General features: G+C 44.1%; 1 protein-coding gene across 1 annotated transcript in view; it reads right to left on the bottom strand.

The window, feature by feature from the left end:
- The window catches only part of SLIT1 (slit guidance ligand 1), a 248,127-nt gene extending 235,613 nt beyond the window's left edge, over positions 1 to 12,514 (bottom strand). The window contains 1 exon segment of the mRNA XM_043983001.1: positions 12,022 to 12,514. Coding sequence (XP_043838936.1) covers positions 12,022 to 12,215 — 194 coding nt within the window. The 5' untranslated portion in view covers positions 12,216 to 12,514.
- Between the last annotated feature and the right edge of the window lie 881 nt (positions 12,515 to 13,395).

Genomic DNA, 13,395 nt, shown 5'->3' with positions numbered 1-13,395 from the left:
TCTGTCTCTCCCCCCTCCCTGTGTGTGTGTGTGTATGTGTATATGTGAGTGTGTGTGCATTTGCTTATATATACATGTTGTATGGCCTTAACAGATCCTTGAGAACATGGACTTTGTTTCTGGGTTCATATTCCTAGTACCTGGTTCATTCTTTAGTATACATAGTTTACTAAATGTTTGTTGAATGAATGAATGAATGTATGTATGTATGAATGAATGAATGAATGAATGAATGAATGCTCATCCCAATTGCAACCACCAGAAAGGAGAAGAGGCCCTCTCCCTCTCTCTCTCTCTCTCAAGGGTTCATGCTATGCCATGCACTTGGTGGCTGCCATACAATGTCTGGTCATCATCTGCTCTGGGTAATAAGTATTTGTATGGCGATAATTACTGCACTTGAGGAGAAAATCCCATTAAGAAAGAGTCCTGCTGAGCCGCTAATGCCAGTGCTGAACTGAGCTGGAGGTGGCTGCTCAGCAAATATCCCAGCTGATCCCAATAACAGGAGCTGTTCCTGCCCTCCCCAGCCCACCTCCCCTCCCAAACCTCTAAGTGCAATCACAGAATGTCGACATTAGAAGGGACCTTAGAGATCATCCGGTTCAACCTGTATCCCAACAAGGACCCTGACCTACAGCATCCCCTAGGAGCAGTCATCCAGATGGCAACAAAGGACTGTCGGAGATCACCTAACCCTCCTGGCTGCCCCTCCTCAGCAAGCACAGAAACCAACCCACAAGAATGTAAAGGAAAATGACATGATGGCCAATCTTGACTTCAGAGGACACACCACAAGGCATACCTCCTAATTCTCAGGAGAGAGAGGGCAAACCCTAGCAGTAGCAGGAGGCTTACACGGACAGAAATGGCCAATGTTCTGGCTTGCTTTGTTTAACTCTACTTCTTTGACAAGAGAGGGGTTGGAGAGGTGGGGGAAGTGCTGAGATTAAGAAGTGACAGTCAGTAAAATATTCGTTTTTAAACAACTGGGGGGAGCAGGATGGGAATCAAGAATATGGGTCAATCCCCAAAAGCTGCTTCAGGGCAAGCTGGTATCCTGCCAGGCATTCCTTGTTTCATTTAAGGGAACACAGAAATTTACGGTCACCCAGGAACTTGGGAATTCTCAGTGTAGTCAGAGCTTCCTGTCGCTTTCAAGTGACAACCCAGATTAAGGGAAAAAGCAGAAGGTGGGGAGGGGGAAGGAGGAGAGGGGGGAGTAGTGAGAGGAGCCTTCCTTTTATTTTTAGCATTAAAAGATTCCTAGTGCCTTCCCTGTCGTTTTCCATCACCCTAAAAATGGCAATTGTATCTACAGAATACAAATGCAATGATGGTGGGTGTTGAATGAGAAGAGTAAAGTTCTTTAATATCCTTGGAAGAAAGTACATAGGATGCTTGTTAGCATCTTGTGCGCTGAAATTCAAATCCTCTTTCCAATTCACTGACTCTTGGGTCCTGCTCTCCAAACTACATCCTGCCTAGGCTGGACTCTGAGCTGGGAGAAGGGGTTCTATTGCATAGTAATGAGCACTGCTGAGAGGAGACAGATCTTCCATATATCAGGCTGTGAAAAAGATGTCCTTCCTGTGTCAGCAAAGTCCTGGGAAGATGAGTCCTACCTGGAGAGTTAAGTTGGAACTTAACGGAAGAGATTTACATTGAAGCACTGACCAAAAAAGGCCCGAAAACATCTAAGCAAAAAAAACCAACAAAAGTGTCTGTAGTGTGATCAGATGGGCTTAGGGGCAAACAGGTAAAGCAACAGCAGAGTGGACTGAGTACATGTAGATGCTTACTAAACGTTTATAGATTTATGATTATTTCTTCATCTGTGAAAAGGGGGGATGATCTCTAAACTTCCCTTTCAGCAATGAAACCTGTGCCAAGCTAAGAAGCTCATATTTTATCAGATAGGCAACAGAAAGCCGTCAAAAATTGATAAGCAGGTGGGGTAACATGGTCAGATAGCGCATGAAGAAAGATTATTTAGGCAGCTGTGTGAAGGGTGGATTCAGTAGGAAGGCCAGGTATGGATGAAGCTGTTACTGTAGTCTAGGTGGGAGGAAATAAGCACCTGAACTATCTTAGGCTATATGTAAAGGGGAGGGGACAGACAGAAGGAAGACAAAGAGGACTAGGAAAGTAATAGGTTATACGGCAGTGAGGGGGAAGGAGATGATCAAATGTTTCTCACAAGTTTCAAGCTTCAGTGTCAGGAAAGATGGTAGTGCCATCAATAGAAACAAAAAGAAATTAGGAAGAGGGGCCAGTGGGAAGGGAAGATACAATGAAGAGTTCCATTTTAGACATGTAGCGTTTGAGATAGATAGACATCTACTTGCAAATGTCAAGCAGGCAGTGGGGAGTATGGGATTGGATCTCAGGGAGAAATCAAGGCTATTTCAGTAGACCTTTGCACCAAGGTGCAGAGTACAGAGAGTTCAGAAAGTTAGATGGTTTAGTGGATAGAGGGCTAGAAGCTGGAGTCACAACAACCTGAGTTCAAATCTGGCCTCAGACATAACTAGCTGTGTGATCCTGGGAAGGTCACTTAACCTCTGTCTGCCTCAGTTTTCTGTAAGATGGGGATGATGATGCCATTCACCTCCCAGGGTTCTTGTGATGATCAAATGAGACTATTTGTAATGCACCTAGCACATAGCAGGTGCTTGACACCTGTTTATTCCTTTCCCCCTTCAAAGAGAACCTCCCTCTCCAGGTTTATTAACAACTGCACCAAGACAAAACACCATGGATGAAAGTGTTGGAAAATATGGGTTTGAAGAAACTTAAATAAAAATCTCTAACTAAACTGGAAACAAAACATTTGAATCACAGCCAAGTGAAATGGAAAGAACATTGGAGAGAGTCAAGCCAATATGCATTTATGTGCCAGGCCCCATGCTAACTGTCCTCAAGGATCTCATAGTCTAATGAGGGAGACAACATGCAAACTACTATGGACATAGAAGGCTATACATACAGGATAAACTGGAGATAATCAAGACAGAGAAGGCACTAGAATTAAGGATTGAGAAAAGCTTCCTGTAGCAGGTGGGATTTGAGTTGGGACAGAAGAGAAGCCAGGAAAGTAGGGAGCCAAAAAGAAAGACAAAAACAGACTGACCCCAAGGACTTCTCATTCTAATGGAAGAGAAAACATGCCAACAACTATGCATGGACAAAAAATATACAGGGTAAAAGGGAAGCAATCTCAGGGGGAAGGCTCTAGCACTGGAAGGAGGGGAAGAAAGGATGGGCATGGAAAAGGACTCTTGCAGACAACAAGATATGAGCTGAGCCAGTTCATTGAACTATGTACACAGGATACTACAATACAAAATGTATATGAAGATCTATCATACTTCGGTGCTTTGAAAGATCAGTGACCTCATACAGACTAGAGAAAAGGCCAGGTAACTGAAGAAACTGCCCCCTCATTAAATCATAACACCTGGGACCCCCTGAAGCTTGGGACAGTATAACCTAGAAGCAGGACCCCACACTAAGAAGGAGTTAAAAGTAAAGTAAAAGGGGAAGCTAGGTGGCACAGTGGATAGAGCACCAGCCCTGGAGTCAGGAGTACCTGAGTTCAAATCCAGCCTCAGACACTTAACACTTACTAGCTGTGTGACCCTGGGCAAGTCACTTAACCCCAATTGCCTCACTAAAAAAAAAAAAAGTCAAGTAAAAGATGGACAAGATGAGCAGGCAGAGAGAGTTGCAAACCATAGAAAGCTTCTTTAGTGACAAGGAAGATTGAGGTGCACCCTCAGAAGAGGATAGCAGCATCAGGGCCCCTATATCTAAAGCTTCCAAGAAAAATATGAATTGATCTCAGGCCATGGAGGTGCTCAAACAGGACTTTGAAGATAAAGTTAGAGAGGTAGAGGAAAAAATGGAAAGAGAAATGAAGGTGATGCAGAAAAGTCATGAGAAAAAAAGTCAACAGCTTGAAAAGCCAAATGGTAAAGGAGATGATACAAAAGTTCTCTGATGAAAATAATTGCCTAAGAATTAGGATTGAACAAATGGAAGCTAGTGACTTTATGAGAAACCAAGACACAATAAAGCAAATCCAAATGAATAATAATAATAAAAAAAGATCAATGACCTCCATGAAGTAGCCTCTTCCTCTATCAGTGCTGACAACAACCTCGTCTTGGGAGTTACCAAAGATTTTTCCAAAAATAAGGGAAGAGAAGGAAGTCCATAAACAAACCAAAAAGTTCCCTGACATTTTCTTGCCTTTCTCTTTTATCTTAGGTCCCCTAATTTAGTGATATTGCTCTGTGTTGGAGGGGGCAATAATTCCTGGCTCAATTCTAGAGCATACAGGGTATCCCAAAAGTCTTAAAACAATTTTAAGCTTTATCTACAATAAGACTTTTGTATTTTTAAAGGGCTAGTTGAGGGGCAGCTAGATGGCGCAGTGGATAAAGCACCGGCCCTGGATTCAGGAGTACCTGAGTTCAAATTCGGCCTCAGACACTTACTAGCTGTGTGACCCTGGGCAAGTCACTTAACCCCCCATTGCCCTGCTAAAATAAAAAAAATTTTAAAAACAAAATAAAGGGCTAGTTGGTGAAAACTAGACAAATCAACATAGCTTCATTAAGAACAGATCTTCCAAGACTAGCCCCCCTTTTTTTCATTAAAAACCCTTTATATTCATTTCATGTTGTTTTGGAATCACAAAAATTAGGTGAGGGAAAAAAGACTCAAGGGGACAATTATAAGTGAAGAGCCCAGCGTTTCCCAAAAGTTCCCTTTTTAAAAATAAAGTTAGGTGACTATTAGATCAGGGGAATGCCGTGGATATTCTACCTGCATTTTATCTAAGCTTCTAGTAAAGCATCTTTCTGCCTTCTTGCAAAGAAGGCAGAGAGATGAGCTAGAAGAAAATAAAGTTACATGATTCATAACTGGTTAGATGGACTGGACTCAGAACAGTTAGTTGTTAATAGTTCAATGTCAATGTGGCAAGTCATGTCCAATAGAATACCCAAGGGATCCTTGGTTGGCCCCGTGCAAAATGTCTTTTTTATAAAGGACTTGGGAAAAGGCATAAATAGCAGTCTCATCAAATTCATACACGACACAAATCTGAGAGGGATGCCTAACAATGGATAACAGAGCCAGGATCCAAAAAGATTTTCACAGGCTAAAACATTGGGCTGAATTTAAGAAGATGAAATTCAATAAGGATAAATATAAAGTTTTACACTTGGGTATAAAAAAATCAACTTCACAAGCACAATATGGGAGAAAGAAATTTGTCTAAAAAAGATCTAGGGGGGGTTAGTAGATTACAAACTCAATAAGAGTCAGCATTAAAAAAAAAAAGCAAAAAAAAAACAAAACCCCACCAATGCCATCTCAGTCTTCATGAAAATAGTATCTTCCAAGAATAAGAAGGTGGGTAATTTCCCTATAATCTGGCCCCATCAGATCTTATCTAGAGAATTCTGTTCAGTTCTGGATGCAACAGTTAAAAAAAGACATTAAGGGGCCGCTAGGAGGCACAGTGGATAGAGAACTGGCCCTGGATTCAGGAGTACCTGAGTTCAAATCTGGCCTCAGACACTTAACACTTACTAACTGTGTGACCCTGGGCAAGTCACTTAACCCCAATTGCCTCACCAAAAAAAAAAAAAAAAGACATTAATATTCTGCTGAGTAATATTCTGCAAGACAACAAGGATGATTGAAAGGTTCCGGAGGAGGGGTAGATACAATGTCTGTCTTCAAGGATTTAAAGGATTATTGTGTAGAAGAGGGGGTCAATCTGTTCTGTCTGTCCACAGGAGAAGAAAGAGCAAAGGGGGGAGCCAAGACTGCTGAGAAGAACTTGCAAAAGGGGCAAATAAAGGCTCGATGTCAAAAATTTCATAACAATTAGAGTGATAGACCTCCCCCCCTTGGATGCCCTCAGGCACAGGCTAGATGACCATTTGTCAGACATGTTGTAGTTGGGATTCCTATTGGATACAAATTGGACTAGATGACCACTGAGGTTCCTTCTAACTCTCAGCTTGTGGGATTCTGTAGTTCTCACAAAGAGGGACTCTGCTTGTCTGCAGAAGGCAGACCTCAAAGCAATGAGAGACAAAGGTGTCGATTTGGGCTTGATGTAAGAAAGAACGGTCCTAACAATTATCATAACCCAAAAGTGAAATGGACAGTCTGAGGAGGCAATAGGCCTCTTCGCTTCCTTGGTCTTTAAACAAGTCAGATGACTATATGTTAGGTTATTTGGTGGAAGGCATTCTTTTTCAGATTTGAAATGGACTAAGGAAACACTAAGTCTCCTTCCAGCTCTAAATTTCTATGATTCTGCAACAGCATGCACAAACAGAAGCATCGAGAGGACCCCCTTATGTATAATCCTTTCTCCCTTCAGATCTTGCCCAAGACGTCCTCCATGACACTACCATTGGCAAGCACACATCTGACTGTCTTATTCCTTGTTTGCCATGAACAATCAGAGAGTCATTGAACAGTTGTCTCTTTGGGGAATACATGCTCAGTTCTGAAGGAATTTAGAGTGACACGGCCGTCCCTTCATCTTCGTGATGACGGCAGCTAGCTAGCTATGATTGATAGAGGCCTCTTGGGTTTGCACAATGCTTTACATATGGTACCTCATTTGATTCTCATAACAACCCTGGGAGGGAAGTGCTATTATTATCCTCATTTTAAAGTTGGAGAAACTGAAGCAAACATAGATTAAGTTTCTCGGCCCAGGGTCACACAACTAGTAAGTGGCTGAGGCAGTTTTTGAACTTGGGTCTTCTTGACTCCGAGTCCAGCAATCTATCAAATATACCACCCAGGGGCAGCTACGTGGCACAGTGGATAGAGCACCGGCCCTGGAGTCAGGAGGACCTAAGTCCGGGTCTGGCCCAACACTTAACACTTACTAGCTGTGTGACCCTGGGCAAGTCACTTAACCCCAATTGCCTCACCAAAAACCAAAAAACAAACAAACAAAAAAACTAAAAAACTAAATATACCACCCAGCTTCCAAATAATTTGTTGTTGCTCAGTTGTTTCAGTCATGTCTGACTCTCTGTGACCCCATTTGGGGTTTTCTTGGCAAAGATATGGGAGTGGTTTATCATTTCCTTCTCTGGCTCATTTTACAGATGAAGAAACTTAGGCAAACAGGGTTAAGTGATGCCCAGGGTCAGACAGCTAGTAAGTATCTGAAGCCAGGTTTGAATTCAGGTCTTTCTTCCTCTAGGACTGGCACTCTATCCACTAGCTTCCCTTAAATAATAATAGCTAGCAGGGCAACTAGGTGGCACAGTGGATAAAGTACCAGCCCTGGATTCAGGAGGACCTGAGTTCAAGTCTGGCCTCAGACACTTGACACTAGCTGTGTGACCCTAGGCAAGTCACTTAACTGTCATTGCCCCGACCAAAAAAATAATAATATTATTATTATAATAGCTAGCATTTATATAGAACTTTAAGGTTTTGCCATATAAATGAAGCTGCAAGAGAGGGCTGGCCAAGGAGCCAAGAAGAGCTGCTCACTAGGTAGACTTTAAAGGAAAAAACAACTTCTGTTCTCACTCTCTTCTTCCTCTCTCCTGAACATGTGGTATGGAACTCTTACTGGGATTGTCTGTGACAGGGGGAGAGACAGAAAAGAGTCAATCTTCCTACCAGCACCAACTCCCAGCAGCTACGCCATTGGCTCACTTGAGGCCACATGTACATGTGCTGTTGAGGTAAAACTGACCCTAGGTCTCAAGGTACTGCTGCCTCTTCTGCTTCGTGGGTTGTTTTTTTTTTTTTTTTGCCTGAATGTAGGAAATTAAACATTGATCCCGAGATGGATGTTTCCAGTATGGAAAGAAACTTCTTGAGTCCAAGAAGTCCAGGAACCAGGAGTTCCTGGTTCCTCAGTTAGAGAAGTTTACAGCTGCTCAGTAAGAGAAGCTTGAAGAGTTTTCTGCCACTGTACCCATTCTGGAGAACAGAGTACCAGCTGGAGGCTGAGCCCATTCCACGTCCTGCCTGGCCAAAAGACATGAATCTTGAAGGAGTTGCTCAAAAAGTGCAGAGCCAAATATGAAGGTGAAATACCCGGCTCAACAGTCCCAACCAAATGTTCCATGTTGTAATGTTTTAAGTATCTTATCTCCTAGTAGAGTATAATAGGAGTATGTATTTGTTAAGATGCGCTTGTATGGATTTTGTGCTTTAAGCCCTTATTCCATGTGGAGGAAATAAATAGCTGTCCCATACTTGACCTACATTGTACACTGGGTACCTTTATAATTCTCCCAAAGGGACCAGCATCCAAAAGTAGTAGTTCATCTATCACTGATGATGAAAATAGTCATAAAAACACTGACAAATTTGTTCCATTTTACATCTATTTGCTGTCCTCCTGCCACTTTCTTCATCCATGAATGTTCCTTGGGATACTATGGCTCATTTGAATCTCATGCCAATCTTTCTGAATATTTTTGCTTTATGCTGTGATAGAAGGCACTACTGCAGGTAATCTGCCATCCTTCTTGGTAGTTTTATAAATTATTTTATATACTAAACCATTATTGCCCATGCCTGTTACCTTTATCTAACTGTCAAGGAGATCAAGTTTTTGCTGGTTAAGGGGGATTCTGAGTTCTTGTGGCAACTGTTTTACATCAGTTAACATTTTGCAGGAAATGGTGATAATCAAGGTCAGTTTCTTTTGCCTTTTTTTTTCATTTTCCACTACTGAGCATCACTGATTCATCTTAATAGGTCAGCTTGAAGCTGTTGTTGATGTTTAAAGTATCACCTATTCCTCTTTAACCTTTCTTCTAAGTTGATGTTCATTTTGACCTTTGTTCTAACTAGCCAATGGGCTGACACCACACAGATAGATGATTCTGATGACTTCTATATGAATAACCAGTTTCCTATATCTTAAGATAAAGTCATTTCATATTTAATAAAATTTCATATTTTTATAAAAATAGATTTTATAATAAATATCTACATATTTAATCAAAGCAGAACAGTTTTTATTTTTAAAAAGCCAAACTAGAGTAGTTTTCTCTGACTCCTAGCCCAACAAATAAGAAGATGCTTTCTGGATGCCTGACCCCTACTCCTTGGCTCTTATTTTAATTGTTCCATTACAGTAAATTATTTAGCATCCTTCTCCCCCTCCCAGTTCACCCCATAAGCGTCTCCTAGCTAAACTGCATTTCCTTAGCAGCTGTGAGGGCCTCTGGTGAGCTTTCCGTAGAAGCCTCTGCTGGAATCCAGGGACAATTCCACATTCATTTGGGGCAGACGAGACTAACCAGTGTTATGGAATATGGGATCATAAGTTGCCTGGCCACACAGGCTGCCATAGAAACTACCCAGAGGACAAGAAGAGAAATGCCACAGCTGCAGACTATAAAAATTTCACAGCCTCAGAAGAAGCTGCTGTTTCAGTCACTTGATAGTGCTCAGCACCCATAATTGATTAGAGAGACGAATTTATCACTGTTATTTTAAGTCCATGTGTGCACTCTTTCCTGGCTCTGTCAAATCTCTTGTTTTTGTTTTGTTTTGTTTAATTCTCTCTTCTTTACCAAGTACCTCTTTCTTGATCTATTAAGAGGAAACATTATATTTCTTTCCACTATTTCTCTCAACCCAAAACTATCAGATAATAATAACAATTCATATTTCTATCATCTCTTAAGGTTTTGCAAAGAACTTTCCGACAATAATCCTGTGAAATAGATGTTGCAAAAAAAAAAAAAAAATCTCATTCCATTTTACAGATAGGAAAACTGAGGCACAAAGAGCTCAAGTAACTTGCCCAGGATCACACAAGCAGTATTAGAACCATGATCAAAACCTAGTTCCCTCCTGACTCCACGGAGTAAAAAATGGACCTCTCCTTTTTCCTCCAGAATAATCTACTCCTGGGGCAAAACCCAAAGTTTTCCCCTTTGTTGCTCAGCCTACCCTAACTCCACTCGTCTAACACTTATATGTATTCCATCTCACTCTATTTTTAACTATAAAGTTAAATAACTTAAGTGAGTTAAAATAGAAATTACCCTGAGGGGAAAAAAATGAAAGAGGCCAAGACTAAGAATGAATGATCAAATCTCTTCAACAATTTTTTTTTTCCAAAGGAGGTTATTTAGGGTTGGAGGCACTGCAGAAGGACCGGTAGACACATATCAGGGAATGCAGAGCTAGCCACTGTTTCAAATGAGAAGAGATGGGAATAGAGAGGGGGGAAGCTTGGGAAGGAAGCATACAAACTCAAGAATTCAAAGTCACTGTACAAACGTCTGTCCATAGGGCTACTTCTTCAAGAGAAACAGCTCTGGGTAGAGCCACTATTGAGTTCTGCTCTGAACCCTGACGCTATCCTGATAGGCGTGAAGAGGGAATAAATTGGTGAAGTGATGGATATCATCAAGGATTCCAACCCTTCCCTAAGAATCAAAAGCAGAATCTCAATCCCTATCTAACCTCCCTGTTCCCTGTTTGGCCACAAATGGCTCATACATTTCAAGGGGAACTTACAAGAATGGGACACTAGGAGGATCTAAGGGAAAATGTCTGCTTCCTAATAGTTGACCTTAGTGCATAAAGTTTCATGGAGAAAAAGGATCCCCTTAGGGTCAGATTTCTGTCTCTGACCTGCTGAGAGTGATGAAATTGTGTGGAAAAGTTATCAAAATATGGGCTCTTTGATTGAGAGCCACTGGATTTGCACAGGGGTGTGGGAAGAAAGGGACCGAACGAGCTTCAAAGGAGGTAGCACAGCCCCCTACATATTCCTTTTCCAAAATCTATTGGTGCAATAACCTCTCTGCTAGTACAAAGGCTCTGTGTGTGTCCAAAAATCCATCACACACATGCATGTATCCTGTAGATGCAAAACGAGAGGCACTATCGGTCTGGGGCAATAGACACTACAAATTTGCATATGCAGAGCCTGGATAAGGCTCTAAGAACATTACTAAGCTCTGTAAACACACACATGCTACCCACACACTCTGTCCCCCAGCAGTGCTCCAGAACTATAAAAGACATAGAGTCTCTTCAAGAATTCAAGGGAGGGGGCAGGGTGAGGGTAGTGAGTAGAAATGATGTTTTTATTACTTAAAATGGTCAATCTCTCTTTAACCCTGTTAAAGAGAGCTCCCTGCCCCATAGCAGGAAGAGGGGGACAAGAGTATTGTCACCGGCTCTGTTCTTGGGCCAGCATTTACCATGTTTCCCTCCCCCATCCCTCTGCCTGGCTTATCAACAACCCCTCTGATGAACCAGATCAGTCACAACCCAAGCTCCCAATATCAAAGATGTCCCAAGGCTATGGTGACATGTTTCATTCCATTGTTTATCTGGACTGGAGATGAAGAGGGGTAACAAGGAAAACTAATGGGTGATACCTACCAAGGAAGGGATACTGCACCAGGACAAACAATAGGGAAAAGGAGACAGGAGAAACCTCAACTAAGCACCCAAGCCACCCCAGCAGCAGCCCGGCAGCCTCCACGCCTGCAAAAGCCAAATGCATACACACCCACATACACATACACCCCCTATTCCAAGCCCACATTTCCCCAAAATGAGATTTCACTCCTGGTAAAGTATGATTCCCTCCATTCCAAGCGGGGGCCATAAGGATCACCTCATAAGAGATTATGAAGCACCCTCAAAACAGTTACTATATCAATTGAAAATAGCAGAGGGGAAGGAAGGCTGGGGGTGCAGGTGTGAGTGAGGATAGGGGAGCGGGGGAACTTACAACCCTAGGGAGGGCTATTTGAATCATCAAGAAGAGGCAAGCAGCTGTGCTCGGCTCAGGAAATAACCTCAGCTCCACTGACCAATCCAATAGCTGTCTACCCAGGGCCCCAAACTGTGCCCTCCGGACTAGGGAATTAAATCTAGGCTGGGAGCAATCACGGGGCTAATGTGGGGGGGGGGCGCTGCTGCCTGCTCCCCACTGGGAATAAACAGAAGGAAAAAGGTCCCCATACTCACAGTCTCTCAGTGTTACGCGGGATGTTTTTGGGAACGGCTCTGAGCCCCATGCCGTGGCAATCCACAGTCGTCCCTGTGCAGGTGCAGAGAGCAGGGCAGCCACGGGCACACAGCTGGCACAGGGCATTCCACACCAAGAGCCAGACCTCTGGCCGGAGCCAAGCAGAGTGGCCACCCCTGTGTTTCAGAGCCATGCTACCCACAAACAGTCCTGTTTCAGTGCCAGAAGACTGGATCCTTTGACCATTACAGTCCTAGGCTTGGCTCCAGGCACCACACAGGTTTGTGTGTAATCCCAGGTAAAAAAACAAGGGAGGGGGGAGGAAATAGGGGGAAGAGGGGGAGAAAAGGCGTCTTTCTTCTGATGCTTCAGAAGTGTCTTTCTGGATGTAAAGCACCTTCCTCTTCCAGTAGCTATTCCACTGCCTCTCTGGATGGATGGAGTTCTCTAGAGTGAGCTTATCTCCCTCTCCTATTTCTCTCCCTCTCTTTCCCTCCCTTCCTCCCTCCCTCCCTCCCTGTCTCCCTCCCTCCCTCCCTGATTGCTGCGAAGAGGAAAATGGGAAAGCCGCGAGCGCACACACACACACACACACACACACACTCACTCACTCACACTCACACCCTCTCGCGCGCGCATACACACACTCACATCCAGCAGTCATCCATCAATCTAAAGGCACAAATATCGGCCCTGACTCCTCCTACCCCATCCCTCCCGGCTCTCCCCAGCCCCAGCCGCCACAATCTCCAAACCGCCACTCAGCTCAAGTGGAGCCGCGTACAGTTTCAAAGGTGTAACCCCAGCGCACCGCAAAGGAAGGGGGCCGGGGGCGCCGGGGGCGCGGGGGGAGGAGGAGCTTGGGGCGAGGGCGCTGCGGCTCAAAGGCGAGGAAAAAGAGGCTCAGCTGGAAGTAGGGGCGAAAGCCGAGTCTGGGCGCTGGAAGAAGCGCGCGCACTAGCAAACACATAACCCCCAAACACACGCACGAAAAGCCCCTCACACAGTCACGCCAGGCACACAGTCACGGGCACACGTTATCAGTCATACTAACAGGCGTGCCCAAGAACGCACTCCTCGATCTGCCCGCGCGCACCCCCACACACACACACATACCCCCCCCCCACACACACACACACACTTCCAAGGCACTTGAGGCCGTGGCTCTCGTTCTGCCTTCGGCTCTGGCACCCAGCTCTCCAGAGTGGAATGACCCCTTCAGCGTCTCCTGCCGGTCTTGGGAAGGGCGGGGTGACCTGTGCCCCAGGGGGCTCTGGGAACCTCAGCAGGGGAGCTATGGGGCCGGGGCTGGGGGTGGTGGTGAGGGGAACAGGCGGGTGCCCAGCTCGTAAAGGTGAAGCCGGGGCATCCCC

The sequence above is a fragment of the Dromiciops gliroides genome, chromosome 2 (assembly GCF_019393635.1).
Source record: "Dromiciops gliroides isolate mDroGli1 chromosome 2, mDroGli1.pri, whole genome shotgun sequence".
NCBI lineage: Eukaryota > Metazoa > Chordata > Mammalia > Microbiotheria > Microbiotheriidae > Dromiciops > Dromiciops gliroides.
This window is presented reverse-complemented; position numbering and strand designations above follow the sequence as displayed.